The sequence below is a fragment of the Cyphomyrmex costatus genome, unplaced genomic scaffold (genome assembly GCF_001594065.2).
Source record: "Cyphomyrmex costatus isolate MS0001 unplaced genomic scaffold, Ccosl1.0 scaffold425, whole genome shotgun sequence".
NCBI classification, from domain to species: Eukaryota; Metazoa; Arthropoda; class Insecta; order Hymenoptera; family Formicidae; genus Cyphomyrmex; species Cyphomyrmex costatus.
The window spans coordinates 40,267-56,563 of record NW_017278480.1 but is presented as its reverse complement, the minus strand read 5'-3'; the positions used below and the strand labels follow the sequence as shown (position 1 = coordinate 56,563).

Genomic DNA, 16,297 nt, shown 5'->3' with positions numbered 1-16,297 from the left:
GATATTTTTGTTTGATTGTAAAAAGTTAACCTAACCAGATTAGTTATTTACATTTACACTATCAATTTGTTTATGCGTTAATATGCAATATTTCAACCTTACCATGCGTTAAATTTACATTTTCCTCGCACACTTCGGTCCATTCTGCAGCAATTTCAGGGTCTTTAGGAAACCTGAAATATTTTATTTCCTCTCCTTTCATTCTTACCGTTTTTCGATAATAATTATTGCAGACTTTTACTGCACAAACAGCCATTATTTTTAATAAAAACTCTTGCTTACTTTACCGCTTTAACGAATATCATAAATACGGCAGCCCATATTTCATTGGCACTCAGAGTCCGAAAGCTTCCGAAAGCATCCGAAAGTAGCCGAATGTGACGTAAACTGAGTGATGCGCAAAGGCTTTCTAAATTCGTCCACCGGATGAGCATACCCTTGTGTTTATATCATGGCTAGAATCATGGTGTAATAAGTAAGGTGAAGCATTACGCATAATGGCGTCCGCCTCTTGCCAGAACCAATCATGATCTAGCGGAATGGGAAAACGCGAATTTCAAAAGAGGTTAAAGGGAATCGAAATAGAAAAGTCGCATAAGGACAATGTAAATTAATGTAATAAATTATGCGTAAAAGGCAAACAAGCAAATAATATTGTAGATACATATAAACCGAATAAATGTATATGCAGGGTGAATGCGATAGAACAGAACATAGGAAAATCGATTTTCCAGGTGGATCAATTAAAATACAAAACATGTAAATTAAGTTTTCTCAAGAAGTATTGGGAAAATTCGAAATAAAAACGTCGCATATAAATGAGTTTTATAAATTGATTTAATACATTTTTAAATTATGTAGAAAAAAAGAACAAAGAACATAACAGGATCATATGAACAACATAAAGATATAAATGAAATAAAAATTTTATTATAAAATCTATGAAATAAAGATTTTATTATAAAATCTATGTAACAATTATATTTGTCATTCTTCGCAATTTTTTATGAGTCTTTGAAACATTTTTTTGTTTTATTTGCATATTTACATTTCGTAAACGAATATATGTCCTTGTTCGCACTAAGCAGTGTATCACGGTCTTCGGGAATTTGTTCACGTCAACGAAAGAGCATGCTATTTCCGCGACTTTATCGAAGATAAAACTTTCTCTGCTGAGGCCATGACAAAAAATATTTTCCTTTTCCGCTAGCTTGCGATTGGTTGGATATTTCTGATACTACTGCGCAACTTTAGAATGCTTCACCTTACTTATTACACCATGGCTAGAATGGGAACACTTCTCCAGTCAGTAAGATGACGTCACCCTAGTAATATTATTTTACTGACTGGCAAAGGGACTATGGGAAGACAGCTTATACCATATATCGACACAACACTACACACTCAGCCGAGGGCTGTGTAGCCTTGTATTTTCTAGTGACATTTTAGTCAGGAGATTATAAATGAGGTTGGAGAATACATATATGTAATACTACTATATGACTAGTGCCTATAAGAGGGAGTGAGAGGAAGCGGTCCCAGAACCACGGTGCGGGAATATATATTTCCCTCTCTTTCTAAGAGTACTTTGAGTGTTGTGCTCATGCGTTGGATTGATTGCATCCGCCAATAGGAAAATAGAGTGCGATCAGTGAGATGACGCGAACAGGTTATGCTCGTTATGCTTATTAGATGTGTGCTGTTGTACACAGGCAAAAATGATCAAGATATGTTATTTATGTGGCAAAAAGCCTAATGCGCCTAATGCGACTGAAAACATTAGTTTGCATAGGTATGAAATAGGTATTAGTTTGCACTGATTATCATGAAATTTCTGTAAGGGATTGCACTGTATTCTTATATACATAACGGCAATTTTGAAAAAGTTTATTTCATAAAATTAGGATTAATTTATTTATTCCGACTAAACTGACTCTGTTAACTGTAACAAGGTTATACCCTGAAGCGGAATCAATCACTTTTTCCTTCTTCCTTACACATATATGTATATTTATCCTTCTATTTATTATTGATGGAGGGGATGAATCCGACGTATGCGCACAACGTTCAAAGTACGCTGAGAAAGAGAGAGAAGTATATTCCCGCACCGTGGTTCTGGGACATGGACTTCTCTCTCATCTAGCCATATAGTAGTATTACATATATGGGAGAATATGAATTTTCGTTTTTTTTTTAAATGCGGTAAAGGACAGAAGGAAAAAGCAACGAAATGGACAATGAAAATATTATTGAAGTAAATAATTATTTGGTATCAATAAATTTTTGTTATAAGTATATTTAACAAAATATTTTTTTTTTATTTCTTTGTAATATTTTTTTGTTTTATATATTCATAATGTAAGCTGGGCCGAGAAAAAATGTCGGACACTCGACGTGATGTCGGGACTCGAACCGCGGACCTCGTATGTAGTTCGAAACACAAAGCCACCGCCTTGCCGTGGAGCCACACAGCCCGACACGTAGATCTTAACATGGTGAAATAAAGATTTCACTAAAAAATTAACCTTACTCTATTCGAAATCGCTGTTCCAATTGAGTCATGCACAACGCTACACTTTGTACATTCCTGTGTACGTTTGTGTCAAGATGTGTTGAGTAATTGGAAAGCACCCCATGTAATTCTTCCACCATGTCTGCATCCCTATCGCAGTGTACGAAAATCAACCAAAATGCAAGAGTCGCGGTATATCGCGAACGCGTGTCAGGATGAATTTTACACTGCTGCCGCAAAATATTGGGACCGCATCCCGCCCACAGTGGATGGGATGCTAGGAGGCTTCGGGTTTATCTCGCAGACTGATATAAAAGGCTCTACACTCTTCTTAAAATCTCTTTTTGAGGTATGTATTGTTATAGTCTAACCTATCACTATATCTCGTAAACCTATTTTAAGTTTTAACCATTTATATGTTTGATCAAAAAAATTTAATAAAATTATGCTTATTCGATGCGTTTTTACATGAAACAAAAGAATCTGGGAGTAAAATATCGTACTCAGTCCTGCACAAAGCGAAATATTAATTATTAAAGTTAATTATTGTTAAATTAGGAAATTTGTCATATCAATAGCATAGAGGGTTACACAAATTCTCTATTTTACAAACATAAATTCTGTTTTAAAAACAAATTCTTTACTGTAAAAAAATTATATAGAAAATAATTCATGTTTTTAAAGCAAAGAATTGGCCACGTTTATCCGGATAACGCGGAACTTGGGCCAATCAAATCAAGAAGAAGAAGTAAAGCAAAGAATTTGTGTTTGAAATTGTGCGACCCTCAATGTCATCCATGTGACAGATTTCCTAACCTAACCATAGTTAACGATTTTTTTATCTAAAGTAGTCGTGAAAACGAAAAAAAAAACAAAACATAGTATGTTGTGTTAAAGTGCGAGGTAGAAGATATTCTTCCCAAATCTACATCTGGAGGTTAATAACAATAAAAAAATCTTAACGATCTTGCTTTGTAGGACTGAACACAACATTTTACTGCTAAATTCTTTTGTTTCATGCAAAAATACGTCGAATAAGCATAATTTCACTGAAATTGAAGATGAGAGGCATCTTCTACATAATTATTAAAAAATTTATGAATTATAATACATGAATTTTGTAAGATTATATATTTATTTAATTGGAACTTTGTAAAATAATTGATATAAATTTAGAAAAAGATATCTACAGCGTTTCTCTTAATTTTGCATGAAACATTTTATTTTTATCTGTTTTTTATTGAAATAATTCAGATAAAAATGTTGAAAAAATCAATTTTAAGAGTTATAATAAATTGTAAATTTAATCTTTTAGAGCTGACAGTAGATTAATTGGACTCACTTGATTATATTCTTTATGTTATATATAATTTAAATTATTGCTATTAAAATTAACAGTATTTATTTTTTTCAATATCAGTATTACAAATTTTAGTTCTGTTCTTTTAGCTAAACTTCTTGGACATTTCATCTTTTTCCTTTTTTTCTTTAACATAGAAAGAAAAAAAAGGAAAGATAAATTATACAGGAAGTTCAGTTAAAAAGAAAGCCTTTTAGCTACAGCTATGGAAATAAATAAAACATTTAAAAAAATTGGTTTGTTTTAGATAGAAAATCCACCTTCTAAAGCATTTGCCTTAGATTGCGGTGCTGGTATTGGTAGAATTACAAAGAACTTATTACTAAAATTTTTTAAACATATAGATCTTGTTGAACAAAATCCAAAATTTCTAGAGGTAGCAAAGATCTCCTTGGAAAACTGTTCGTCGAGAATCGGCCAATATTATTCTATTGGTAATATATGTATCTATATATTCTATAAAACTTAAATTTGACATAATACACATAAATATACTCATCTTTTTTAAGGATTGCAAAACTTTTGTCCTACGCCAAATAAATATGATCTTATATGGTGTCAGTGGGTATTAGGACACTTAGAAGATAACGATTTAATAGAATTTTTTAGAAAGTGCTCGTGAGTTATATTTTTGCTCTATTAGGCAGTGAATGGAAGTAATTAGTTACTATAACTACTGTTACTTAGTTACTTTATTATAATAACAGTTTAGTAATGACAATTTTTTATGATGGTAATATAAACACCAGAGTTTGGAATAGGTACTTACAGTGGGTTGGAAAAGTCATTCCTTATTGAAAAGATAATAAATCAGAATTTTTAACTCATTATTTTTTAACTTGTAATGGAGTAACTTTATGACATTACTAGTTATTACTTTTTTCAATAAGCAACATGTAGTAATAATTTTTTTTTTAATGACTCTTAACATTAACATAACATCAGCGTTTAGTTAGTCATCATTACAGTCATAAAAAATTGCAACATTGTTATCAAATTGTTATAAAAAGTAACTGTAAAGGTAATGGAAAAGTAACTCTTCCATTTCCTGCTATTAGGTATAAAAAAAAAAACTCGAAGCTTTATTTCTTACCTTGTAATTTGGATTTACAGATTGAGCTTGAAAGACAATGGTGTGCTCGTGGTGAAAGAAAATATCACAACTTCAAATAATATGGAAATTGATAAGGAAGACTCTTCCGTAACAAGACCAATGAAAACCTTGAGGTCTTTATTTGAAAAGGCTGATCTTATTTGTATTAAGGAGCAACAGCAAACTAAATTCCCACGCGGTTTATACCCGGTTCATATGTTTGCCCTTAGACCAAGAAATCAATGAATCAGTCAATAATGCGCAATACAAATCGAATATCTAATTATTGTAGCTTCTTAGATATCTAAATTATTTTATTTAATTATATTTTTAAATTATTTTAGTTTTTTTTTTAACAATGTAATTTTATAAAAACAAAGGCATTTGAAAGAAAAACTCGTATACATTATACATTTTTTATATCTATATATAGAAAAAATAAATATTAACTCTATAAATTCATTTTATACAAATGATGTTGCTCATAATTACAATAAATACACATTTTGCAGTCAATTGCGTTATTGCATCATTCAGCAGGAGCAAAGTCCTATGTAAAAAAGTAGTGTAAGAAACTTAGAGAAAATAGATACAATAGAGAAGCTATCAACGTTATGTTTCTTGTGCTGTCGCTTACAACTTCAGAAGTAGGATTAAGCGACAACATGAAAAAAATATGAAGACGCTCTGAGATTCGAACCGAGGCCTGGTTTTCTCATTACTAGACATCCGTTTGCCACCGAGCCACACAACCCTTGATGCTGATGGTTTCTATGTTGTGCCTATTTCCTCTAAATTTCTTACAGTAGTTTACTTTGGCCGTATTTTTTCATACATGAAACGCTGATTTACATCTTGAGGGGAAGCATTTATGAGTCGTCTTTTCACAGCATGAAAATGTTCCAAAGCGAAATTATAGAATTCATTTTCCATCTTCCATACAACCGATTGCTGAATTATGCCTACTGTTTCAGGTAGTGGATTGAGTTTTTGTGTAGTTTGTCGTAAGTGTGACTTATTATCTAAAAATCAAAGAAAGCATCGATGTTTTTTGATATTATTTCAATTGTGATAATGATAATAATAAACAAAAGATTATATCATCCCTTCGAAAGATGTTATTTATTTATTTTCACAAATACTTACTATGTAAGAAGAAGTTGTATGCACCTCTAAAAAACCGCGGTAATACATTCTCCAATACTTCTACAAACTCGTTTAACTCTTCTGTTACTCCAACCAGGAAGTAATACTTTTGTAGATTCCGCTTGGCTTCCTCTAATGCCCAGCTATTACCAATTTCCCTGTAAAAGAAATAAAGTACACTAACAATGGTTATTACATATCTTATTATTTATTTAAGAAATATAAAATTGAGGTAAAAGATTTGTTCAAAATTATATTTCTAAAACCTTTTTAAAAGAAAACAATTTACCAACAAGCTGGATCATGACCACATAAAAATGGAATCTGCAGCCACATGTTATTAGGATCACAGTCAGATTGACCACTATTTATACACTCGTCAAATGTCTAAATAAAATAATTAGACAAAATTCTATAATTGAATGGTACAATAAGAAGATAATTTTATATGAAAAAATAAACCGATGTAAAATAAATTTATTCATACGATACAATTGGAAAGAAAGTAATACTACATGAAAAAATAATTTATAACAGATTATAAAATACAATTACTTTGGCACAGTAACAACTAGTGACAGAAACTTGATAGGAAAAGTTTGTACACAGGTGAATAAAGCAAATAGGATAGCAGGATGCCTAAGGAATATCATATGGAGGAACCGGAATATGACTATGAAAGGTAAAATGAGAATCTACAAAGCCTGTGTATTAAACCATACATACATGGTAGAAACGAAGGTCAAAACATCCTGAATAAAAAGAATCCGAAGAACAAATGAAGACACTGAGGGCAATTAAAGGAATCAACTGGAGGAATAGAATAAGAAACGAACAAATAAGACAGCACTCCAGACATTAAGGACATAATGAGATGGATCAGAGTAAGACAGCGGTGCTGGAGAGATCATGTGGAAAGAATGAAACCAGAAAGATTATCAAAATGGGTCAGAACACAGAAACTACAGAACTCTTGCCCTCCTCGGAGACCACCTAAAAGGTGACATGAAGATTGAAAGAGTAGATAAAACAGAACTCATCCTACATAAAGAAAAAAAAATATAGAATAATTTTTTCACATAAGATTATTTTCGAAAATTGATTTTAAATATTTGCTTGGGTATGTGTGTCCCTTAACACATCTCTCTGTAGATTACTAACTCTGCTCATGTTCGTTTTATTATATTGGATAATTGAGAATAGACAAAACAAGATATTCGCGTACGATGAATTTTATTTTGACTTCATAAATTACTGAAAATGTTGCCCGAAAACAGCCTCATATGACAAATTTTTATTCTACATTTTTGTGACTTATTTTTTCATGTTGATTCATTATCTTCCAGCTGTATCATTAGTTATGGAACATCCTCTGTGCATATGTGCATGTGCGTGTGTGCATGCCACAATTAATATACAAACCTTTGTATCTCCATGTTTCTTCCTTATAACATGAGGTCTAAAATTATCTCCGTATCTTAAAAAGTAATAATATGATATAAATCTGTCTAAAGGTTTCCTCAATAAATTTATATACAAAGGCATACGTTTAGTACCAAATCTGAAAAATAAAATATTTGGTAAAACAAATATTCATTTTATTTTGTAGAAAAGGCGTAAACCTTGTTGTACCTACTTTCCAAAATTTAAAAACGCCATATGTCCATGGTAAAATGCTGGCTTTATACTATTCCAGTTTGATATGTTGTTTGCAAATTGAACCTGTACACAACATATCTGTGTTAATGATAATTCTATTGAACAAAATATAGCATGTCTGTGCTTTGACAAAAAAAATATATACTTATTTTCTCATACGAGGCATTAAATATCTATAGGCGATTTTTGGCGTGCTTCTGGTATAGCAACCAAAAGTAACCGTGACTAAAGCTATCTTTGTTTCCAGGGATCAGAAGACAAAGATAGCCTCAACCACGGTTGCTTTTGGTAGCTATACCAGAGGCATGCCAAAAATCGCTTTATGGCATTACAGTGAGAACATATGTTAGAAAGTAATTATATTTGTATTTTTTATTATATATTATGTATTTTTTAAATAAGATTCTAATGCAAAAAATTAGAACAAGTTACAACTAAGCAGTGTTGATAAATCTTCCTTAATATATAATGCACCTGGTTAGCAAAAGTAAGGGTGTGCATGTTATTGGTCACATTAATATGGAGCACATGATACTTATTCTGCTTGCATAGGTCATAAACTAATCCCATGAAACTAGTGGATGCTGTCTTTGGTACTCTGTTGTATATCACAACAACGTCCTCTAGATCATCCTCAATACCTCTTCGAGCCTCGGCATGTCCGTTGTCATACCTAGCATCAATTTGTGCAATAGTATCATCTAAAAAGAGAATCTTGTTACTCCTACTCAATTGTGAATGAATTGAAACTAGCTACATTTGAAGTTACATTTGAATACATACGGAGCGATCTGTAGCTCTCCTCCAGGTTGTTTAATCGCTGTCGCAGATAGACTATCACGATGACAAGAATCAGGATTAGAACCCATGGCGTAAATGGCAAGTTTCTCAGTATCATTTTACGTCGTCGCTCAAATCATACCTATCACTCGTGTCGGCCGCCCGTGAGCATGCCGTGCTTGAAGTCGAGCCACAAGAGCTCAAAATGATATATAGGTATGCCAGGTGTTCATGCAAGGTATCCTTCTTCCTTTCTTGTATATAATCGATCCCTTTTTTATAAAACGCACGCTAGTTTTTATACGCCAACATTTGACAATTGTCAAATTGTAAGTGTAATTAGTGTACTGTGCAATAAGTACTTTGTATTTGCCATATGCCGCGACCAGCGGCAAAATCGGACAAAGCGTATAACTTTTTAGGTTAAAAAATCACGCGAAAACATACACTAATACATGATGCGATCGACCCTTTTGGCTTGGCTACAATTGGTATTCCTGCCATTTATTTAGCTTTTCGCATAATTATAAAAGTCGGTAACAATATTATTTTTTTTAAATATAATAAAATAAATATTTTTTTTTAATAAAAATCCTCATATTTTAATTGCACATTCCTGTAGCTTATCTCGAGAGAAAGAAAGAGAGAGAAAGAGAGAGTTTTTCAAAATACTATAACAAAAATTTTTTAATTGAATATATTTTTTGAATTATAAGACATGAAAGTTACAGTACCGCTGTGGCATTAGCATTATTTATACGATGTGTTCCGTTTCGCGCATGATGATTATCCTTGTCGCCCATCAAATATTAAACAAGGACAATTGATGCATTATACACTCATTATCCAACTGATGGTTAAAGCCTTTCAAATGCCGTTCAGACTTGTGATCTTAATAATATTTGTCAAAATCATGACCTTTTGAAGCTGTTATTTTCATATTAAATGTAAAAATAAAAATAAGAGGAACAACCTCTAAACGCCTTGACCACATGATCTTGATATACAATGTCAAGGTCATGATCCTGAATATCATTTGAAACGCATACACGCACGCAATGAGTGCAAGAAGTATTTGTTGAATAAATTATTTTATATTATAAAACCTTTTTTTAAAAAAGTAAACATTATCCAGAAAGACTCATCAAATTGATGTCGAATTGATATTAATACTATAATTTCAACTTCTATTCGATATTTGATCGACGATCATTTGCGAAGTAATTAAAACCTATTAAAATTTAATAAATGTATTCATAAAAAATAAAATAGATTATATGTTTCTCAAATTATATATACTAAAAAGATGTACATCAATTATAGAAAATATATTATTTAAAAATAAGCAAAAGTTAAAAATTGTATTGTTTGAACTACTTAAAAAGTATATCGTACAATCGAAAAATTTGGAATACAGCGAAGCTCAATTGTTTATGTTAGAATGTATTTTTGTTAGAATGTATTTATTGTATAAAATTGCTAATTAATGTTTATTTTCTAGGTTTTTCTTTATAAAAATTTTCCTTGTACTTTTTACACTCACTGTATATGTATATGCATAAGTAATATATAGAGTGTTCTATTTTAATAAAAATAGTGAAATATCTTAAAAACGAAACACTTGATACAAAAGTAGTTCAGATAAAAGTTGTATTAATTTAAAAAAAATATATATATATATTCCCTTTTAGACCATATAACTTTTGTTTGAACCAGATACTTTTATAACAATTTCTTCATTTTCAACATATTATATTATACTATGTATTTCTATCAAAATGAGATACTCTATACATAGTAAATGTAAAAAAATATTTGTGTATAAGAAAAATATCTTTAAAAAATACCTTATTTAAAAAACATTAATTAGCTATTTTTATTAATGAGAGAAGTATAACATAGGCCAGAAGCCTATATAACGTAAAAGAAAAAAGCTATTTTTATTAATACTGAATATAGATACTCATTTGTTAATACAATAAATTGCTAAGTAAGGTTTATTGTCTATAAATAAGGCTTTTATTATAAAGTCCCCGCTCTCCTGCATGAATACTTTTGCATTTACTGTATATGTATACATATGTGTATGTCATAACATATAATTGGTAGTTACTTTATAGGAGACAATGATTTAAGTAATAATATAAGTAGTAAGTAATAACATTAAGAATATTAATGTATACATTTTATAATGAATTTTAGAGTAAAAAAGGTTCGAGTTTAGTACATGATCGTGATTAACAAACAATTCCTATAAATAGACAGTCGCAGGTCTGTTCTTTTTTTAGCACAATATATCACAAATCTCATTATCAATTTATTAAATAGTTCATATGATATCTATATAATAATTAATACGTAGGTATACATTAATTACACATATTAATTGTGATTTATATACATTTTTGTGCACTAAAACGGCGTTACGACATCGTGCATTGCGTACCTCCATGTCCATGCCCTCGCTACCTCCTCGAATTTTTCGCGATTACTCATATACATTTCTCCTAATTCTGGTTCCATACACACCTATTAATAAAAATATCATGTTAATAATAATATATTAATTTAAATATATTATTGCTAATCTTCATAAGTATATAAACACATATTAATACGTAGCATCAATTTTCAGATTAATTTAAATATTAGTTTTGCTATATATAAAAATCGAAATAAATAATTACAATAAAATAATAATTACTAATTAATAATTACCATATTTAAAATATTTTTATTGAACAGATTGATTCTAATTACAAAATAATATACTTACTTGGCAGTACGGATCTGTAAGCAGACTTTGTACACTAATAAGAACTTTAGATATTGTGAGAGCTAGCGACCAATTATGATGTATTGAATCAATGCCAACGTCCCCGTGTCTCGATACATTTGGGTGAAGTATTTTTGTTAGAAATCTTACTATGGGTGGACACATGGGATAACTATAAGAAATATACAATGTTACTACATAGAACATTGATAATATAATACAAAGCGAAAATTGTCGTATTTTCTCGTGTCCCTGAATCTAGAATACCATAAAAATAATTTAAAAATAAAATTATAATTTTTATATTATAATTTATTGAAGTGCTTTTTAATTTTCAAGATATTTTTACAAATAAATTAAAAAAATTTTAACAATTTGTAATAAAAAGAAAAATCCTATATGTATATGATATAACATATAGACATTGCTATATGCCAGATAAGGGTATTGATGGCTGGCGCGTGCGAGAAGGAGGAAACACAATTAGATTTTTTGTTCTCTTTCTAACAGAAGAAAGTGGGGGTACGATGCAGCTCCCACTTTCTTCTGTTAGAGAGAGAACGAAAAATTTACATGTGACTGCCATGTCTCCCGCCTCATGCTCGATCTATCTATACTATGTCTATGGTATATAAAATGTGTAGTAAATTTCCTTTAATATATACCTGAATGGTACTTGTAGATATAGATAAAATAATCCTCCTTCATATGGACTTCCTACCGGTCCTGTGATGGTAGCTTGCCAATGACAACACATATGATCAAGAGGCATCGCCTCAATGCCTTCAGGTGGATCGATCCTTAAGCTTTTGAGTTCACTGCGCAATCTATTCCTACGCCAAGAATTTTCCTCCATCCTGGCAGGTCTCGATCGCAGGGAGGTCTGTGCTAAACACGTCCGACATGGAGCAGAAAAGGCCAGATGGTCATATACCTTGTACCAATTTTTAATGCAACCAATGGGCTTGTACAAAGGCCAGCGTAATTTCACATGCTGCTTCCATTGTAACTGAGTGATGTGCGTTGATAGCAGGCCACACCATCGTCGACAAACATTTGCTGCCGACCATAGGCTAATGTCATCAAGATGTAAGAAAATGGCAAGCAGTACTTCAGGAGGCAATCTTTCCACCAAACCTGGCTCATTGATAGGTTCATGTTCGATGTGTTTGTGATTCGATAGTATCTCCAACCGTTCCGATAAATTATAAGGTCGTGACGATTCACCTGCATCCTCATATACTCTATTGTTCCAATGATACTGCCCAGGCTCATTATTCTGACCATCATGGCTCAGTGCAACCATCTCTGGCATACTCCGTAAATTTTCCTCTACCCTATTGTGTACATGTTGATCGTTTCTGTTGGCACAGTTCTGATGGCAGTCAACTCTGGTTCGGCAGACCATGTTCTGTAGGTCGAGATTCACATTGCACGATGCCAAAGCATTTCGCGTAGATCCTATTATGCATATGTCAACAGAATTGCTATTTGAATTGCTATTTGAATTGCTTTGGAGCATGTGATAATTGCACTGAGGCGTCGCATTTTGATATTGCGGATAACATCTACGTGAAACATTTGCATTATGGAATGGATTCTGTTGTGCGTTTGGGATATTAGGATTGACACTCTGTGGAGAATTCTGCTGTTGTTGACTAGTCCTTCTCTCATGATTATAATATAGATCAGTTGGTTCATCATTTCCTGAATCTTCATCATCTGTTTTCTGTTTTAACAAAATATATACATACATATATAAGATTAACATTAATATTATTAAAGTACATAAATAATTCCTTAAATGATATTCCTAGAAAAGTTTGATAAAATTGTTATGCTAATACATATCCTAGAATAGTTCAGTACTTTGTGCATAATGTATTTTATAACCTAGAAGATCTATATCTATTCCTACCAAGTTATAAGTAATTTATAGATTTGATGGAAAATATTAATGCTGACTTTAGATCAGTATTCATAGTATGGTTCTTATTTTAAGATTGTCTTTCTTAAGATGCAAATATGATTCTGTAATTGAATTATGACATCTTAAGATTACTCAAGACTGTCTTAAATATAAGAACTAATCATAAATAAAGATTTATAATATATGTTTGTTATTTTTACTGCAAAGAAATTAATAAATCATATATTTTAATAAATGATACATTAATTACTGATCTAATTATTTATTAACATTTAATATCATTCATTAACATTAAAAAATTTATTTATATATATATATCATATATACACAATAATCTATTTTGATATATTATTATAAATTTTACTATTTCATACAATGTCAAATTAAATAAGTTATTAATTTCAGATTATAACATATTATACCTCACTAAAAATTGGCATCTGGAGTAGATCAACATCATTAGGAAATAGAAATGCATGACATGTTGCACAGACTGGTTCCTCGAAACATGGTCCATAATATCCATTACAAATATAACATGCAGTTGTCTATAAATTAAAAAATTTATACATAGATGTCTAAATTTTTATTAAAATATAACAAAAGAAAAACTATGAAATATGACAAAAGTTTTAAGTTTATTTAATCCATTATTGACAACTACTAAACATAAATCAAATTACAGGGAATGGAAGTAACTCGTTACTTGTAACGAAGTTACAGTTACAAGTTACTTTTTTGGTAACTTTACTGGTAACTGCGTTACTTTCTTTTTTTGATAACTGTAACGGTAACGAGTTACATTTTTTGGGCAACGGTAGCGAAATTTACAGTTACTTTTGTCGTTACTTTGCACACGATTGAACATGGTTCGATTGGATACATGCCATTTATAGCTCTTATCAGTAAGACTTGAAAGCCCTTAAACATTCGGCCGTCATGATTCAGTAATTATTTTACACTTCTATCTTCTATGTAATACATAGGACATACAAATATTTCAGTTTGCTGCATATTTTACAGGTTTTAGAATTACAAAATTGTGTTTAAAAAAAATTAAAAATAAATTAAATAAAAGTAAAAAATGAGAAAGGCTACAAATCCAAAAGCGAAACAGTTTATTTCCAATAAGACGATGACAATAAGTGTCGTTTGTTTTTATCTTGTTTTATCCATGTATTGTTCTAATATATATTTATACATTTAATTACATTGTCATCGTCGTTCTTATCGGAAATAAACTGTTCATTTTTGGCTTGTAACCCTTCTCATTTTACTTTTATTTAATTTATTATTTGAGCCATTCTACATTGTTTTTTTTTAAATAAAACTATATATATTTGTCAGTGTTACATTTAAAAAAAATGCAAAAAATGCAAAAGTACATTTTTAGATTGATTTCAAAAAAGTAACGAAAAGTTATTTTTCGAGTAACTGTAACTAGTTACTTTTAAAAAGTAACTTTCCATTCCCTGTCAAATTATAACAAAACGATAATCGCTTTAACAGTTAATCAAGTCAATTAATTAAATCAATAAATTTCTTGTATAGGAAAATAATTTGTGACTAAGTAACAGAATCGCGACACTAGATTACCAAAATTATACGCGAAAAAATTGACAAAACACGATGATATGATCGAAAAAAAGGAAGATAGAACGAAAACAGGCTTACCGAGAATTGAAATTCGGGACAGGGGACGTATTCGATCGATTCGACAAAATCATCTTCTAAATTTAAACTAGGACTCAAATCACCATTCTCGCTTATTTTCTCGTTGTTACCGTTCTGCGTACAATCAACAATCTTATCACCTGCCATTTTGTGATATCATTCGCGAATGTTACATACATACCAATACATACATACCATATAGTACACATCCATACGGGCCATGGTGAAGTATACAAGGTGAACTATTGCGCATAATGGCGGAGACCCGAAATCTCAACCAATCAGAGATTGGGCAATTCGTTCGGCGCGAGTACCAAGTTCATAAAGTAAAATAAACATGAAGAAAAAATATCTCTATAAATAACATTATATTCCCTCTGAATTATCTTTCTTTTCTTATGCATTTGAGGAAAAAAGGTTTACATATAAGGAAATTTGTAAAGAACTTGTTCTATTCAATAATACATTTTCCAGGAAAAACAGGGTGGATTTGGACGGAGAAAATTCTTTGACATTCCCTGATTGTAAAAAAGTTCCTTGACTTTTTCGTAGTCCTTTCCTTTCCTATTTCTTCTCATAATTATTAAAGAATCTTTTCCAAGACAAGATGAATACTAAGTGAATATAATATTAATTAAGAACTTATATGTAATACAGTGATCTTCATTAGAATAAAAAATTTAGAAAATATAATGTTTTTTATAGTCGATAATATTCACACTGAACGTGTTTTGAAGTATGTTTACAGACTTCCAGCCACTGCTTCCTCAGTTCCAGCTTTTGGGGGAAAGAAAACATATTTATTTTCTCTTTGCCGCAACCACTCTTATTTTTACAATTGATCACACAGCACGTCGGCATAATGCAATCGAAATTGTCATACAAACACACAAAAAAATATCTTATTGGGTGCATTCAGTACTACAACCGCTCACTGAGCGCTCAGTGAGCACCCCATGCATGGCAAACTCCTATATGCGAATTCAGACCGTGATAATTCATTCTCGTATATTCGCCTAGGTGGCGCATAGTACGGTATAACAATGTTGGCCATTGCCTGCATTCTTGATGTTCTTGATATCCGCCGTTATTTACGCACGAGAAATATTGTGTACATTCGCAAATATCCGTTTATCGAGACAGCAGTGGTCAACTACTTTGTTTTTAGAAATTACGGTCGGCATAAGTGTCGTTCTATCTTTGTTATTTATTGAATATCAAGGATAAAATGTCAAGGATTACAAATGTCGTTTTATCCTTGATATTCAATAAATAACAAAGATAGAACGACACTTATGCCGACCGTAATTTCTAAAAACAAAGTAGTTGACCACTGCTGTCTCGATAAACGGATATTTGCGAATGTA

General features: G+C 31.1%; 3 protein-coding genes across 3 annotated transcripts; 1 reads left to right on the top strand and 2 right to left on the bottom strand.

Moving 5' to 3' along the window:
* Nucleotides 1–2,526: 2,526 nt before the first annotated feature.
* Ntmt (N-terminal methyltransferase) lies at nucleotides 2,527–5,248 on the top strand. The gene is made up of 4 exons (XM_018544108.1): nucleotides 2,527–2,861; nucleotides 4,120–4,306; nucleotides 4,382–4,490; nucleotides 4,986–5,248. The coding sequence occupies exons 1-4, from the start codon at nucleotides 2,691–2,693 to the stop codon at nucleotides 5,209–5,211; spliced, it is 693 nt and encodes a 230-aa protein (XP_018399610.1). The 5' UTR covers nucleotides 2,527–2,690; the 3' UTR covers nucleotides 5,212–5,248.
* Nucleotides 5,249–5,451: 203 nt separating this feature from the next.
* LOC108777267 (Heparan sulfate 2-O-sulfotransferase) lies at nucleotides 5,452–8,987 on the bottom strand. Its single transcript, XM_018544106.1, has 7 exons — nucleotides 8,554–8,987; nucleotides 8,245–8,471; nucleotides 7,748–7,833; nucleotides 7,534–7,672; nucleotides 6,401–6,498; nucleotides 6,112–6,269; nucleotides 5,452–5,987 (listed from the first exon to the last, which is right to left on the bottom strand). Exons 1-7 carry the CDS (start codon nucleotides 8,666–8,668, stop codon nucleotides 5,776–5,778), a joined length of 1,035 nt encoding a protein of 344 aa, XP_018399608.1. The 5' UTR covers nucleotides 8,669–8,987; the 3' UTR covers nucleotides 5,452–5,775.
* A 1,930-nt stretch (nucleotides 8,988–10,917) lies between these two features.
* morgue (modifier of rpr and grim, ubiquitously expressed) lies at nucleotides 10,918–15,077 on the bottom strand. Its single transcript, XM_018544107.1, has 5 exons — nucleotides 14,931–15,077; nucleotides 13,679–13,804; nucleotides 11,992–13,055; nucleotides 11,327–11,498; nucleotides 10,918–11,079 (listed from the first exon to the last, which is right to left on the bottom strand). The coding sequence occupies exons 1-5, from the start codon at nucleotides 15,075–15,077 to the stop codon at nucleotides 10,963–10,965; spliced, it is 1,626 nt and encodes a 541-aa protein (XP_018399609.1). The 3' UTR covers nucleotides 10,918–10,962.
* Nucleotides 15,078–16,297: the final 1,220 nt, after the last annotated feature.

What these genes read in the sequence shown, in the direction of transcription:
- Ntmt (XM_018544108.1), top strand. Translation starts at nt 2,691, where the DNA reads ATGCAAGAGTCGCGGTATATCGCGAACGCGTGTCAGGATGAATTTTAC. An exon ending in TCTTAAAATCTCTTTTTGAG is followed by an intron (nt 2,862 to 4,119) that starts GTATGTATTGTT and finishes GGTTTGTTTTAG; the next exon opens with ATAGAAAATCCACCTTCTAA. An exon ending in GAATTTTTTAGAAAGTGCTC is followed by an intron (nt 4,491 to 4,985) that starts GTGAGTTATATT and finishes TTGGATTTACAG; the next exon opens with ATTGAGCTTGAAAGACAATG.
- LOC108777267 (XM_018544106.1), bottom strand. Translation starts at nt 8,668, where the DNA reads ATGATACTGAGAAACTTGCCATTTACGCCATGGGTTCTAATCCTGATT. An exon ending in GCGTTTTTAAATTTTGGAAA is followed by an intron (nt 7,673 to 7,747) that starts GTAGGTACAACA and finishes TTTATTTTTCAG; the next exon opens with ATTTGGTACTAAACGTATGC. An exon ending in AGAAACATGGAGATACAAAG is followed by an intron (nt 6,499 to 7,533) that starts GTTTGTATATTA and finishes TATTTTATTTAG; the next exon opens with ACATTTGACGAGTGTATAAA.
- morgue (XM_018544107.1), bottom strand. Translation starts at nt 15,077, where the DNA reads ATGGCAGGTGATAAGATTGTTGATTGTACGCAGAACGGTAACAACGAG. An exon ending in GTCCCGAATTTCAATTCTCG is followed by an intron (nt 13,805 to 14,930) that starts GTAAGCCTGTTT and finishes TTTAATTTATAG; the next exon opens with ACAACTGCATGTTATATTTG. An exon ending in TTACAGATCCGTACTGCCAA is followed by an intron (nt 11,080 to 11,326) that starts GTAAGTATATTA and finishes TTTTATTAATAG; the next exon opens with GTGTGTATGGAACCAGAATT.